Source organism: Artemia sp. Qi Xiang Cuo, chromosome 1, assembly GCF_049724085.1.
Source record: "Artemia sp. Qi Xiang Cuo chromosome 1, ASM4972408v1, whole genome shotgun sequence".
NCBI classification, from domain to species: domain Eukaryota; kingdom Metazoa; phylum Arthropoda; class Branchiopoda; order Anostraca; family Artemiidae; genus Artemia; species Artemia sp. Qi Xiang Cuo.
The window spans coordinates 73,883,028-73,899,508 of record NC_142794.1 but is presented as its reverse complement, the minus strand read 5'-3'; the positions used below and the strand labels follow the sequence as shown (position 1 = coordinate 73,899,508).

The window sequence follows — 16,481 nt, the reverse complement described above, 5'->3', positions numbered from 1 at the left end:
TCCTATCCTTTCCCCCTTTCCCAATAAGTATCTAAAATTTATCATAGAATTCGTTCTGGAACAAATGGACTAAATTTCCTTGCATTCTCATATAAGCTTTCTAATTCAAGTGGTTCAATTCCCCTGTCCCCTCTTTGCAGGCATTGTAATATGAATATTGAAACAATTGACCATTGCCTATTTGAATGTAATATACTGACGTCTGCACAACATACCTTGCTTTCTAAACTGTTAAAATACTTCAAACACAACAAAATCCCACTATCAGCCAAGAGCCTAGCCAACTATACCTGCACACAGAGTATAGAATTCGACATCTATCATCTTATATTTGAACTCCTAGAGTCGAAAGATCTGCTGAAAGATATCTGAATATATCTAATAAATATGAGGCAATCCAGCCAGTAGCTCTGTAGCCCACAGAGTGAAGCAAAAGGAAAAGGGCTAAATAGTGTTACTGAAAAGCCCGCCTGCTGTTAAATAGGAGAAGAAGAAGAAGTGTTACTGAAAAGCCCGCCTGCTGTTAAATAGAAGAAGAAGAAATGTAAAAAGAAGGCCAACCAAGAAAGCTTAAGATTTTGAGGCAAGAAATGATTCAACGGTAGAATTGAATATCTTCTTTCTTCAAGTTTGCAAATATTGGTATAGGTCTAGATTAGAGGCTATTGAGAAGCAAACAAGTTATGAAAATAATTCCTACTTCATAATAGGCTATACAGAACAGCCTAATTGTAGCTAGGCCTAAATATATTTTGCATGCAGCTCTGCTATGCTTTACCCACAACCCCCTAATGTGAAAATAGGTAAAATTCTACTTTAGCTACTTTTGGCTATCTTGGAATGGGTTTAGGTTAGGAAAATGAAACTTTCAGGTATGGGTCTACAGGCCAAAGAATGTCCTGGGAAGGTATTTTGGAGTACCCACCTCCACTCCTTCTCCCTCTAGAGGGTCCTGAAATTTGCCTACATGACAGGTCTATACCCATTGAAATTTTACAAAACAACATTTTACCTTAATTTTTAGTTATCAGTTTTTTTTTCTCTGGCTTTTGCTCTGAAAATGCAATTTCAGTTATTTGAGCAGAATTTTAAGCCATATCAATGTTTTATTTCCAGAATTTAGGAAATGTATTTGCATAGGCCTATCTTTGAAACCTTATAAATTGGGATTGAGCAAAGTTGTGAAGCTGAAAACAATTTGGTAAAAATTCTACTTTAGCTATTCTACTTTAGCTACTTTTAGCTACTTTAACTATAACTACTTTAGCTACTTTAACTACTTTATTCTACTTTAGCTACTTTTGGCTATCTTGGAATGGGTTTAGGCTAGGAAAATGAAACTTTCAGGTATGGGTCTACAGGCCAAAGAATGTCCTGGGAAGGTATTTCGAAGTACCTACCTCCACTCCTTCTCCCTCTAGAGGGTCCGGAAATTTGCCTACATGACAGGTCTATACCCATTGAAATTTTAAAAAACAACATTTTACCTTAATTTTTAGTTATCAGTTTTTTTTTCTCTGGCTTTTGCTCTGAAAATGCAATTTCAGTTATTTGAGCAGAATTTTAAGCCATATCAATGTTTTATTTCCAGAATTTAGGAAATGTATTTGCATATCTTTGAAACCTTATAAATTGGGATTGAGCAAAGTTGTGAAGCTGAAAACAATTTTGGGTAAAATTCTACTTTAGCTACTTTTGGCTATCTTGGGAAGGGGTTAGGTTAGGAAAATGAAACTTTCAGGTATGGGTCTACAGGCCAAAGAATGTCCTGGGAAGGTATTTTGGAGTACCCACCTCCACTCCTTCTCCCTCTAGAGGGTCCGGAAATTTGCCTACATGACAGGTCTATACCCATTGAAATTTTACAAAACAACATTTTACCTTAATTTTTAGTTATCAGTTTTTTTTCTCTGGCTTTTGCTCTGAAAATGCAATTTCAGTTATTTGAGCAGAATTTTAAGCCATATCAATGTTTTATTTCCAGAATTTAGGAAATGTATTTGCATATCTTTGAAACCATATAAATTGGGATTGAGCAAAGTTGTGAAGCTGGAAACAATTTTGTTATAGCCTACTTCTTTTAAGCAGATGATCTATTTTGCAAGATTTCACTTCTATAACTCACAGATTTTTAAAGGTCATCAAAGGTCAGGGCCCTCTACAGGGAGAAGGAGTGGAAGTAGGTACTTCAAAATACCTTCCAGGGACATACTTTAGCCTGTAGACCCATCCCTGAAAGTTTCATTTTCCTAACCTAACCCCTTTCTGAGATAGTCAGAAGTAGCTAAAGTAGAATTTTACCTGCAAATATAAAACCAAAATTAGATATTACTTATGTTTTCTTCCCAGAGTTGTTTCTAAGGTTGGTGGTGCCCCAAAGAAAAATTGATTACTGTGCCCCCTAGGCCTACTGACTAAAAAATAAGCTAAAGAGTCAAACCAAAATGAAAAATTGATCAAAATGAGTAACTAAATAACTTCTTAGACCATACTGCTTTTCTAGCCTATTTACAGAAAAAAATAAGCAAGAAAAAACCAGTTTTAATTTTAATAAAGCAGTCAAACAAAAGTAAACAAAAACAAATAAACAATTTAATTAAAAAATATTCTGAATATTTCAGCCCCATGTCTGGGAGCTTTCCCAATGAGAAAAAAAAAACAAATTTTTGTTTTTTTAAAATAACACAAAAAATGTGACAACTAAACACATGAAGAAGAAAATAAATAAGTAAGAAACAAACTCACATATTAAACAAAACTTTCAGCACGGGTGTTTCAACACAAGAAACAAAAGTGAATGTCTGTAGTGAAACCATGTGTCACTATCCTCTTACAATCAGTATATAAATCATAATCTATCAAAAGTGAAGACTATTTTTACTTAAACAAGCAAAAAAGGTCACCTAACCCCAGGTCCATAACCCCTAATTGAATCTCACTGGTTAATCAACAAATTCATGAATCATAAATTGAATAGATTTTTTTTTGGTTACTAGTTTAGCTGCAATCTATTGAATTTTCTCAGCTTTTACCTCATTCTGACCCTTGTTCACAAGGTTATCATTTGTTTCAGGACAATTATCAAAATCACTAGCCTACTGGTTGAATATTTTGCCTGCTTTTTAATGAAACTATTATAAATTAAATTTATCCTAAAATCTCCTTCATCCCTATTGATACTAATACCCCCATAAATAATCTTTTTTATTTCTATAATTTCTCTGAAACTTTATAAAAGTCCTACAGATGTATCTGCAATTTTTGCATGATCAAATACATACTGTGATGAGAAAAATTATAAATGTGTTCTGCTACAGCTGACTCAAACATTTCTGGTTTTTATTATGTTTTAGCAAGCAATCTATGGCATTTTTATGTTGGTGTAGCCTATTTTCCAAATTCTGCTGTGTTCTTCCCACAAAAATTTACCACAAAAGTAGAATTTTGTATACTCCCTCTTGTATGTTTCTTGGTACCTTGTCTTTTCCAGGTTTTAGCAAAGAGCTTATAGTTTGTCCTGATTTAAATGCTGTTTTTATATTATGTTTTTTAAATTTTCTTCTTAATTTTTGTGACAACATTGGGATATAAGGCAAAGTAATGTACCATAATTTGTTTCTTGAGTTGAACCATCTTCTTCTAATATTACAGGTTCATTAACTTTTTTTTCCTTTTTTCAATTATTTGAGAAATCACTGATTAGGCTATAAGAGAAGAGTTACACATGGTTTCAATATGGTTATTCACTTTTGTTTCTTGTGTTAAAATGCCAGTTCTGGAAGTTTTGTTTAATATGTGAGTTTGTTTCTTACTTATTTATTTATATGTTTTCTTCTTTTTCTTCTTTGTGTGTTTAGTTATCATATTTTCAATGTGTGTTATCTTTTAAAAAACATATTTTTTTCCTGTTGAAAAAGGCTCCCTGATGTGGGGCTGAAATATTTGGAATATTTTTTAATTAAAATGTTCATTTGTTTTATTTATTTTTGTTTCCCTGCTTTATTAAAATTAAAACCCATTTCTTCTTGCTTAATTTTTCATAAAGGAGTAACTCCCTAGCCAAAACACATAGAACAGTTGACCTGGTTGCCCCCTCTGTCAAACAGCTCTGATTCCTCCAATGCCTCTGTTGTTTCAATCTGTGTACCTATAAATTGAATCAATTGTGACAAAACAAGAGTGACAGGTGACAGAAGGCATTAGAAATATCCTATATAATTTTGGCTATATATTTGCACATCAGGGGTTGGAGTTAAAGTAGGAGAGAGTCAGGTAGTATAACACACTTTTATTGGTTTGATTTTTTATTTTTGTAAAATATGCATTGTTACCAAAACTTTTTAAATATATACTGTTCACTGTTTGTCAGTAGTAGGCTTAATTATAGCCATAGACTATTCAAGTGTGTTATACTACCCCCAGTGAAGGGTAGTATGACACATACTAAGTTCATTATGACACATCTTTTTTGTATTTTGTTATTATTTTCATTCAAACATTTTTATTAAAACAAAGCATAAAACTTGAACTATCCTAAATTGTAGATCCTCAGATTAACTTACAGGATCCTCAGTATCATTAGGGACATATCCCTGTTTCAGCACTCTCTAGATGACTGTTAGTTTGTTCATCAAAGTTGTGTTCCTCTGAGTCAATGGCTATTATTTTGCAATTTAAACCAAGGGTAAGGGTCTCCCTTATGCTACTCTATGAGTCATGTGTGTAAAATTGTTCTCTCCAAAATCAATCCAAGCCATTTTAGAAATTATTTAAGGTTTCAGATTCCACAACTATTTTTGCAAGTGAGTTCCAGTAAGCCACTGCTTGGAAACTCCAAAAATTGGCACATTTCATTGGCACATTTCAGGGTGGGTATGTTCAGTTTGAATTGTCATTCTTCATAGCTTAAGCCTTTCAAACCAGGAAGAAGTTTGGTGGCATGTCTTTGGACCTTGTCCAGGGCAGCTAAGTCTGTTTTATAGTGGGTTCCCCAAATCACATTCCCATACCCTATTGTAGGTCTGACAATCTCCTTGTAGAGTTTTACAAAAGTATTGCTTTCCAAGTGCTTGAAACTTTGTTTGATAAGCCCAATGAGCTGTGATGCTTTGGAAATAGTTTTCTGGGTGTGCCCATGAAATTTAAGTTGTGGATCAACAATAATGCCAAGATCTCTTCCAGAGTTAACAAGTGTCAGTGGTATTCTGCAGCCTGGTTTGTCATTTATTATTAGTTGGGGCAGAGAAGCACTAATTTTCTTCCCTATCCACAGGACCTTGGTTTTTAATGCATTGAAGTTGAAACCTAGGCTTTAGAGGTTTTCAGTTAAGGTGTCAATGTCTTTTTGTTGTGTTGTTCTATCTTGAGATGATATGAACTTCCTATAGAGTTTTGTGTCATCTGCATAGATCTTGATAGTGCTGATGATATTTTTGTTGATTTTGTTGATAAAGAGTAAGAAGAGGAGAGGACCAATCTCACTACCTTGTTTCATCCTACTGGTCACTTGCTGGATTTGAGATGCTGTCACCCACTCTAACTATTTGGGTTTGATTTCTGAGGAATGATTCTATTCAGGATAGTATTTGTCTTGGCAAAATTGTACTGTTGGAGTTCATCCATTAGCTTTGCATGTTATATGCTTTCAAAAGCTTCTTTGACATCAAATAGTACTGCCAGGATGCTGTGACCCTCTTCCAGGGCTTGTTTCCAATTGCTGAACGTTTCTAATAATTGTGTTGTACAGGTTTTGTTTGGTTGGAACCCATATTGGTCAGGATTTATCATATTGCTCTGTAATACATGGTTCAATATCCTGTCTCTTATGCATCCTTCCCAAAGTGTATGACTAGTGATGTCAGGCACACAGGTTGGTATTTTTCTGCTTTTGATTGTTCACCTTTCTTGTGGATAGGGACAACAACTGCTTCTTTGTCTATAGAGCTTTGAATGATTTTTAGTAAAGGTCCCACAATATATTCTACACTCTCTTTGAACCATAGTACCTGAATTCTGCCTGGGCCTTTGGATTTTTCTGATTGAAGTTTCTGGAGTTGTAGTTTAATTTCTTCCTTTGTGGTAAGGACTTTCAAGTCATTTATTTTATGGGATGGTTTGGGGTCTGCTTGCTTTGGTTTAAAAACAGAGCTAAACAAATCTTTGAAAGTATTGGCCCTTTCAGATTGAGAACTTGCAGACGACTCATCTTTGTTTATGAGGGTAGGGATTTCTCTTCTTGTAGTCAGCTTTGCATTTATGTGTTTTCAGAATTTCTTACAGGCTGATTTTGTAACACCAGCAATTTTCCTCTCTTGTTCTTTTTCGAGGCGAATGGAGTTCGTCCGGAATGATGCAGACCTTGTCTGCTGACCACGTGCCTCTGGATATGGGGTCATCCCCTTACTAAACACTCCGATCAGGGTGGCTGCAACCTCATGTGGTGGGTGGAGCCCACCCCGGGAATATCAGTATCTAGGTTAAACCTAGCTCTAATCAGATTCCAGGCCTAGGGTCGGTTGGGCTAGCGACCCTCCACCTGAAAATCAAGTGCTACGCAAAGTGACTGCATAGCCTCGGATCCGCACCTCCTTTTAAGATCTCGACCTACGCGCGTCAACAGACATGCTGACGACGTCAGAAAGACTGACAGACTGAACCTTCTAGACCAAAGGGGGCTTCAAATAGCAACCTGGAATGTTTTGACCCTGAATGCACCTGCATCAAAGAACCTACTTTCTCAAGAACTTCGTAAGAATAAAGTGGCGATTGCAGGTCTCACAGAAACCCGTCTTACTGGAAGTGGAGAAGAGCGAATAGGCGATAATCACTCGTTAGTCAGGTCTGGAGGGAGCATGAGAAGAAATGGTGTTGGTCTCGCGCTAAACGGCCTTGCAAGAAAGGCTTTACTCTTGCACGAAGCTGTATCGGACAGAATAATGAAGGCCCGCTTTGGGCACAAGCATGGCAAGATGACAATTTTTGTATGCTATGCCCCGACCAACGATTTCGACGACGTAACCAAGGAAGAGTTCTAATCTGCTCTGTCCATATATCTGTCAACAGTTTCTCCCTACGATGTCACTGTTCTTCTCGGTGACTACAATGCTACAGTGAGAGATGATATGGGTGTTTGGCGTGGCACAATTGGACCTGTATCCCCCAACCCACTGAACGATAACGGCCTTCGCCTACTCAAACTGTGCTGATCCCATGAACTTGTGATCGCAAACACCTACTTTCAACGTAAGACTATCCACCAGTGAACGTGAGTTAGTAACGACGGCCGCACAAGGAAGATGATTGACTACGTCATCATTTCTAAACGCTGTAGATCATCGCTGAAGAACTGCAGAACTAATAGATCACCAGAGCTTAGAAATGCAGATCAAAGGCTTGTGTATGCTGATGTCCAGCTTCGCCTCCATGCACAGCGATCGGAAAGAAAACTAGTAGCAGTGGATATTGGGAAACTAAAGGAGCCATGTACTCGCCAGAAGTATAGTGTTGAGATATCAAATCGCTTTGAGCTCCTGGGCACACTCAACAACAGCGAAGACGCCTGGAAGTATTTTAAATCACAGACCAGCGAAGCAGCACAGCTGGTGCTTGGCAAGCGGAGTTTCCCGAAGAAATCGTGGCTAACTGACGAAACACTGCAGGTCATAGAGCAAAGGCCGAGGGTTCTTGGGGACATGGCCACCTATCAAAGGCTCAATGGAGTGCGGAACAGACTTAGTCACTGAGACCGAACTCAGTTTGTTGCAAGGAAAGCCGATGAAATCGAACTAGCAGTAAAACAGAAAGACATGTGTAGCCTGTTTAAGCACCTCCGTGATCTCACAGAAAATAAAACACCAGCATTGGGACCCGTCCTATCCAGGTATGGAACACTTCTCTCTGATGAGGGTTCCTGTCTCGAGCGGTGGAAGGACAACTTCTGCTCACTCCTGAACAACACTAACCCGTCTATGCCTCCTACTGAGAGTCCCAGCCAACCTGGCAGTCCAAGATCCGAAACAGATGCTCCTCCAGACGAGCCTTCCAGCCCCTCAGAAATTGGAAATGCAGTAAAAAGGCTCAAGAACAATACAGCTGCCGGTATCTGTGGCCTGAGTTCAGAGCTGCTAAAATATGCAGGTCCTTTTATGCTCCTGTTTCTCCAAACCCTGTTCTCTAAAATCTAGAAAACCTAGATAATTCCCGACGTTTGGCGGAAGGGTGTAATTATCTCTGTATGGAAGAGGAAAGGTTCTAGAAGCGGCGGATCGAACTACCGTGGACTAACCCTACTGTCTGTCCCAGGAAAACTTTTCTCAATGTTCCTGCTAGATCGATGTCGAAATATCATTCGTAAAATCCGGCGACCGGAGCAAGCTGGTTTCATGTCGGACCGTTCAACCATCGAGCAGATTTTTACGATCCGACAAATCATAGAAAAAGCCACGGAGTTCCGACAAAGAGCTTTTTTTACCTTCGTCGACTTCCGTGCTGCGTTCGACTCAGTGGACCGAGAAGCTCTTTGGCGGATTCTAGAATCGACAGGCCTCCCTGAGAAATACTGCAGACTCTTCAAGGCTCTACACCATGGGATGGAGAGCTGTGTTCAAGTGAACGGCCGCCGCAGCCCGTTCTTCCAAATCCCGACAGAAGTGCGCCAAGGATGTGCAGTTGCCCCAGAGCTCTTCAATGTCATCATAGACTACGTTATGACTAGGACTACTTCACGTCTCAGCTTTGGACTCAAGTTTGGAGATCGTGTCATTACTGATGCTGATTTTGCCGATGACTTGGCCATTCTGGCGGACTCCATGGAGCAGTTGCTGGAAGCGCTTCGAATCCTACGAGAACAGGCTGGAAAAGTAGGACTGCAGATAAACTGGACTAAAACGAAAATTATGGCTATAGACCCATCATCCCCTGCTGCCAATCCCTCAGTTAGCCTGGATAGCACCACTAGCATCGAAGTTGTCCTAAGGTTCACCTACCTGGGCTCCATAATTTCTTCAGATGGCTCGCTTCTTTCTGAACTACAAGCGAGAATATCCAAAGCGTCTTCTGCCATGGGCAGACTGAACCGTCACCTCTGGCGAAAACCAAACCTCAGTCACACAACAAAGCTGTGGATTTTCAACGCCCTCGTCAGCTCTGTGATGCTCTATGGAGCTGAGACGTGGCAAGCTTCAGCCGCAACCCTCAAGACAATTCATGTCTTTCAGTCGAAGAGCCTGAGGAGGATCGAAGGTCTACGATGGTTCGACTTTGTCAGCAATGAGAAGCTGCTGCAGCTCACCAAGCAGTCTCGGTTTTGGACCCAAGCAGCCGAGTGAACACTACGATGGTTCGGACACCTACTTTGAGTGCCTCCACACAGACCTGCGAAAACAATCCATGACTTTGACACTGTCAAAGCCGGTTGGGAGTGACCTCGCGGCCGACCGAAGAAACGATGGTCTGACAGCCTGTCCGAGTTCCTGACGATGGCAAATATCAGGTTGAGCGATGTGCAAACGCTTGCCATGGACCAAAGTGGATGGAGGAGGCAGACGCCACTCTCTACACCGAGCAGCGCCCAGCAGGAGACATAAGTCAAGTAAGTAAGTCAAGTTCTTTTTCAATTTGTCTAGTTGCTTCTCTCACCTTGTTCCGTGATTGATTTATAATCAGCCAAGTATCAATAGGATTGATATGAAATAAAAGCTCCTCTGCTAAGCTGCTGGTTCTACCACCAATGGTTGGGTCTGGCAGAACTTGTTCAATATCTTTTCTTTAATTCATAATGTAGACTGCCAATGTTTACAAATCTGCCAGAATTGTTCTTCAAGAGCTTGACTTCTAGATCTCCTTCACAATCACTGGCACTGTCTTCACATTCATTTTGCTAGTGCAGGTGAACGTGTCTGGCAATAAAATATGTGACTGATTTTCTAAATGTAACAACTCTCTTTGATCTCCATATAAGGTCTCAATCTCTTTTTCAAGTTGAGTTTTCACTGGTATTATAGTCGTACTTTTAAGAGTATTGCCTCTTATAAACAGCCATAAGGCTTCAATGTATCATTATTATTTATTTTTCCCCAAAGCCACTTGATATGGAAGGGGTGGTTGTATAAACTTTGGAATAATTAAAGAAATCTATCCCACAAAACAAGTTTTTCAAAGAAAAGTAAAGAGATTAAGCCAAAAATGAACAGAAATAAATTCAAATAATCCCAAGCATAAAACTACCTGACATAACCATCAATAAATAAATGAAACCCAAACCAAACAGAAACAAAATAAATAACCAAGTCAAACTCAAAAGAAGCAAAAATTAACATGAGTAGAGCTGACAACCCCCATGCCTTCTCAAGACCAGAATATAATTTACACTTCACTGAAAAAAATTGATAATCTTTATTTATTAACGTAAAAAAAAGTGAAAACGTTTAATATGTATATTGTTTTCAGTAAAATACAAATTATGTTCTGCATAGGGGTTTTCAGCCCTATTCATGTTAACTTTTGCTTGTTTTGAGTTTGACTTGATTATCTATTGCAATTTCTATTTGTTTTTGGTTAATTTATTTATTGATGGTGGTTTGTGGTAGTTTTATTCTTGGAAAACTATTTGAATTTATTTCTGCTCATTTTTGGCTTAATGGAGCCCTTTAGTTTTCTTTGAGAAATTTCTTTAGAAATAGTTTTTTAAATTAATTTCCGTTTGTTTCTATTGACATTTTCTTTTTCATGAAAAAATACTTTCTATCTTTTTCTTCTATAAGAATCCATAGTTTGGCTTGCTATTTGTATGTTGGAGAAACTTTTTAATCTGGACATAAATAACATTGTTTAATTTGATTTTATACCTCCTCAAATTGACCAGAAAAATAAAACTTAATATAATTCCCAAAACGTTCTATGTATGCTTTTTGAAAGCCTGGATATGCTTACACTCTTTTCATTTATTTAAATTTGTAAGTGCAGAAATAGTAATAGTGGTAGCCCCAAAAGTTTCAACTTAATACTTCCCAGTTGTTATATTGCTGAGGTATCTTATTTTAACCATACACACAGTGCCTTTTGATTTAGTTTTAAAGCAATATATAGTTTTAAAATATAATAGGTTAATTGAATAGTTGCAGGTAACTGACATACCCATTATCCCTAGAGACACAGTTGCTGCACCATTCTACTATTCTCAACAAAATGGCTGTCTCAAAATTTTGACTGGACGCGTTTGGAAAATTAATGGGCTTGGGATTTTAAAAGAGGCACTAGAACTTTTAATTTTGAATTGAATTAGCTCCTGTAAAAATTTAATGATATTTTTAGCTATTTTAGAGCAGGGCCTATTGCTTGTATGCCCTTTTGAAAACTAGTATTTTTGTTTAATTGAAAATGCCCTTTAATTTTCCCTAGAAGTTTCCCCTCAATACACTTACCATCATGAGTTACAGAAGCTGCAGTAGTAGTATAAATAGTGTACACATAGCACCTTCTGGCTGGTTTTGCCAGAACTCACTCTTAAAGGTCTAACTCAATAGTGTAAGCCATTCTTGAGACACAGTATTGCTTTGTCACCTTTTAAAAATTCACATGCTCATAATTTGTTTTAATTTAGTTTCAATATCCCCTTCAACACATGCTGAAAGTTGCAACTTATTACCACCACCCATTCCTGAAGCATTTCTGATCAACCTGTGTGGGCATAGTGTGTTTTTATTTAGTTACATACAGCTTCAATAGATTCTAAGTTTTTTGCCTTAATACCCTTGGTTTTAATAGTAGCAGTAGAATTAATGGTAATAGCCTTAGCTTTAGTGGCAGTAATGGTAGTATAAGTAGTATGAGTACCATAGCAGTAGGCTATTATGAGTAGAAACAATAGCATTAGGATGCAAATATTTCCTTTTGGTTAGTTCAGCATCTCCCACAAAAACCCTTTTAGTTTTAACTTCACACTCCAAACCATTCCTAAGATATTGCTCTTTCATCCTTTTGAGAAAATGCATATGTATGGTGTGGTTGTGATTCAGTTCAGCATCCCCCCTCAAAATTCCTTGGAAATTTCATCTTCATACCATTAGGCATAGGTCTAATAGTAGTCACAGCAGCAGTATTGGTATTACTGCTAGTAGTATTAATTGTAATAACAGTAGTCCTAGTAGCAGCAGTATTATTAATGTATTGCCTTTTGGTCAGTTGAACATCCCTCTTGTAGAGTCCTGGAAGTTTCAACTTAATACAATTAGGCATTGCTATGACATTGCTGATATGTCCTTTTGATAACCTGTATGTTCATATACCTCTTGAAATTTTCATCTCAATGCTCTTAGCCTTACAAGTAGTTGTGATAGTAGTATTAGTAGTTGCAATAGAAGTAGTAGTAAATGTAGCAGTGATAGTAGTATTAATAGTAGCATGCATATATTGCCTTTTAGTCAAATGATCTTCCCCTGATTCATTGCATATGCATGGCATCTTTTGATTTAGTTGACCTTCGATTTAGAATTTTGGATTTAGAATGACCTTCATCTTTTTGGATAGTAAATTTTTGATTTAGAGTGACCTTTATCTTTTTGGAAAGTAAAGTTAAAATACATACCTTTATCAATAACATATACAATATGTAAACAATGAACAAATTGCACTGAGGACTGTGGGGTGGTTGACATCCCCAAAGTTATAATTACTGGGTCTTTCAATAATGCTGAACAAAATAGCTCTCTTAAAATTTTGATTGGATGTGTTTTGGGGAATGATAGGCTTGGGGGGGAGGAATGGTTGCCCTACGTTCACTTTTGACTCTAAAAAAGGGCACTAGAACTTCTGACTTCAAATCAAATAAGCCTCCTTCCAGTCTGTAGTTTATTTGACCACCCATTCTACAAAAGCCTTATATGCCCTGGGACATAACTTACAACCCTTGCTCCTGGGCTATGGGGGTTTTGTCCACCCTGAAGACATTGTTATATTCTCTTTGGACTATTGTGAGCAACATTACTATATCATGATTTTGATTGGATGCAATTGGGTAGAAGAGGATGTCAGGGAGAGGGGGTTAGTTGCCCTCCATCACTTTTGAATCTTAAAAGGGAACTAGAAGTACACATTCCAAATCAAATTAGGCTCCTCTAATGTTCACACAACCACATTTTCTATAAAAAAACTTTATATGCCCCTGGGGCATAACTAACAACTCTTCTCTCTAGACTGTAGGGGGTTGTATCAACCCCAAAGGCCTTGTTATGTGATCTTTGGACTATTTTTTGAACAAATGGCTATTTCAAAATCTTGGTCAGATGCGTTTTGGGAAAATACAACTGGTAGGGGGGAGGTAGTTGCCCTTGGATCACTTTGGCTCTTGAAAAGAGTGCTAGATTGTCTGATTACCAGTCCAATGAGCCCCCTCTGAAGTTTATAAAACCATTCTTTCTATAAAAACTTTATAAGACCCCAGGACATAGCTTACAGCCCTTGCCCTGAAGGGGCTTTGGGGGGGAGGGGTTGTCATCCTCAAAGACATAATTTCTGGACCTTTCAGCTATGTTGAACAAAATGGCTATCTCACAATTTTTGATTGGATGTGTTTGGGGATATGATGGGGGCTGGTTGTCCTCCCAATCACTTTTGGCTATTAAAAAGAGTCTTAGCCATTTCAATTTCCAATTGAAAATCTAAAAGGGTTTCTACAAAATCTTCCTCTATGTGAAGTGTCCTGATCTAAAAAAAAAAAAAACAATAAATAGATAATATGTTGTGCCCACATTGCTCTTAGGTAGTGCTATTGTGCTGCCTATAGAAAGGGGCATGTTTGAGCTTGGGCCTCCAAAAAGGCTTAGGGTATTAAGGTGAAACTTTGAGGAAATGTTGAGAGGGATTAAGAACACAATCAAAACGCATTATTTGGCTGTTCTTTGTCACAAGGGCGTATCAACAATGTTAAAGGATAGTCTGAGAGCATCAAGTGGAAATTCTCAGGGTATGTTGAAGATTAAGCAGAGGGCAACCAGCCCCCCGACCATATTTAGGTGCTCCTTCTCTTAGCACTGGTCAAAAATTTTGAGAAGGTCTTCTTGTTCAAAATAACCAAAAGGTCTAATAGCTATGCCTTCAATGATTCCATGCCCCCCACAGCCCCAGGGCAAGGATCATAAATGATGCAATCTGCCCATTGAAAAGTATGCCCATTGAATCTGCCCAATAAGACATGCAGGATTTATTATTTGGAAAAGAGATAATTTTTGATTCTTGGTGTGTCAAAAAAGGCTGAGGATATAAAGGTAAAGTTTGGGTAATGTTGAGGGGTGTGTTGAACTGAATTAAAAGACACTATGTGCATGCAATCTATCAAAAAAGACTCCAATATCTTAAGAATGGCTTATGATACTAAGTTGAAATTATCCACACATGTTGAGGGGGATGTTAAAGAGAGATTGGAGGACAACTAGCCCTCCCCCATGTCCTTTTTTAGCTGCCCTCCCCATAGAGATATCCAGTCAAAATTTTGAAATAACCATCTTGTTCAGGGGCGTAGCTCCAGCATTTTTATTGAGGGGGCAAAAAAGTTCCACATCCAGAGAGTCAAGGGACATGGGCTATATAAAAGCTTTTTTCCAAATTTTTGGGGGGCAACTGACCCCCCCCCTTGCCACCCCCAAACGATGCCACTGATCTTGTTCAAAACAGCTGCTAGGTACTTCTTCCCTAGAACTATAGGACTTGCTCCAGGCTATCTGTAGCAGCTGCTCCTATGGGATTGAAAATCAGTAATGTGAAGACAAAAGTGCTGACCAACTGAGTCACTGCCAGATTGACCTAGTCAACAAGTTTAAACAACAAGACTCAATCATAGACATTAATGGTGGATACAGTGATAAAATCAGTGTCACTGTATCAATAGCCTCCTCTGTCTTTTCACAACTGTATGAACTGCTGTGGAAAAGGCGAGAGATTTGCATTAAGTCTAAAAGATGAGTGTATGAATATCTTGTTTGCTCGGTCTTCTTATGCAGATGTGAAATGTGGCCAATAAAAGTACTCCAAAAGTCAGGCTCCGAATTTTGTTTGACAACAGATGTATAAGACACATTATCATATTGAACCTACATGACTGAGTCCAGAATGAACTAATAAGACAACATTTCAAACAGAAGTTTGACCTGGATTGGCTGGTGCTGTCTTTCATGGTTTGGCGATACCTGATGCAGGCGTGATAGCTCTTTTGTTTCTAGGGAACGTTGGTACAAAGCACTCCCAGGCCAGAAAAAAGGCACAGAGGCTAGTCAAAATCTTGGAAGAACTCTATTAAATCTGACCGTGAACCAATTAGTGGGTTGAGACAATACGGCTGCTGATGGGGCCCCTCTTTGTTGGCAACTGTTCTTTATCTTACAAAATTACCCAGGAGCTGTTATTCTCTTGGTCTCTCTGTGCTCACTTCTGCTGCCCTTCTTATTGCCAGATCTTCCACTTTGCAAAATTTATCATTAAATTGCAGGTGTTTGGATATTGGTAATATTCCTTTCAGGAGTTTTGCAAACCCAGGATTTCTCAGGATTTTCATTCTTTTTCTGAATTTATTACTGACTTCAGTTTGAATTCAGTGTTTAGAGACAATTATAGATGTAAAGTGACATATCAGTTGACATTAATTGTGCCTGACCTACATTTCATCTCCTGATATCTTGTGACGTTCGACCACAAGACATCAAAACTCCTTTAAATCTGACGTTTGGCCTTTTTTTTAAAGGCCATTATAGTTTTAATTATAAACGCCATCATAGATTTAATTTTAAAACGCATCATATAACATTTAACTGTTTTTATGTTGTTAGAGGAGAAATGGCTGCAAGTTACCACTAATATTCAGCAACGTGCTCTGAGCTGAATTTTGTATTGAGCTAAAGATATGTGAGCATTAAACTTGAATCAAGCTTGTATTTTAAAAATATCGTTCTTTCATGTTGACATTGGCGATATAAGTGTGAAAAATGCAAGTAGTTTGAAGCTTTAATTTCCATTTCTTTTCAAAAGAGTATTATCTTTGTTTCTTCTATTCTAGAACATGAGTTTGATTGAAAACAATGACGACTCTTTGTCATACTTGGGAAGGTATTTGAACGTTTGCATTTCAACAATTGCCAGACAAAATGGATATGGAAAAACTGAAGATTATAGTAAGATATATTTTATGGACAGATACCTCGAAGTAGTAAATGATACATCACCAGGAATAAAAGCACAGAAGATGCTTACTTTGCTGCAGATCATTAGTGATGGAATTAGAAGTGGAATTGTAAGTGTTAATACATTTTATTGAGCATATTGAACAGTGGTAAAAATTTACATCAATTCGGTTTAAGGCTGTTATTGAACAGGATTGAAACAAGAAGATGCATAAAATTTTCTTCATGAATGATTTTGTTACCCAACGCTGAAAAACAATTTAAGAATAGACATTAGAAAAAAATAAACCAATTGAATTAAAGTCCCCTTTTTAA

General features: G+C 37.9%; 1 protein-coding gene across 6 annotated transcripts in view; it reads left to right on the top strand.

Annotated features, from left to right (window-relative positions):
• Window positions 1-545: 545 nt before the first annotated feature.
• The window catches only part of LOC148956707 (uncharacterized), a 63,540-nt gene continuing 47,604 nt past the window's right edge, over window positions 546-16,481 (top strand). For all 6 annotated transcript variants that reach the window (XR_016141565.1, XR_016141564.1, XR_016141561.1 and 3 more), the window contains exons 1-2: window positions 546-601; window positions 16,043-16,276. Coding sequence is in view for 2 of the 6 variants with exons in the window: in XM_089086868.1 (XP_088942994.1) it covers window positions 16,046-16,276 (231 nt within the window). In the remaining 4 variants the exon portion in view is untranslated. The remainder of the gene's footprint in view (window positions 602-16,042; window positions 16,277-16,481) is intronic.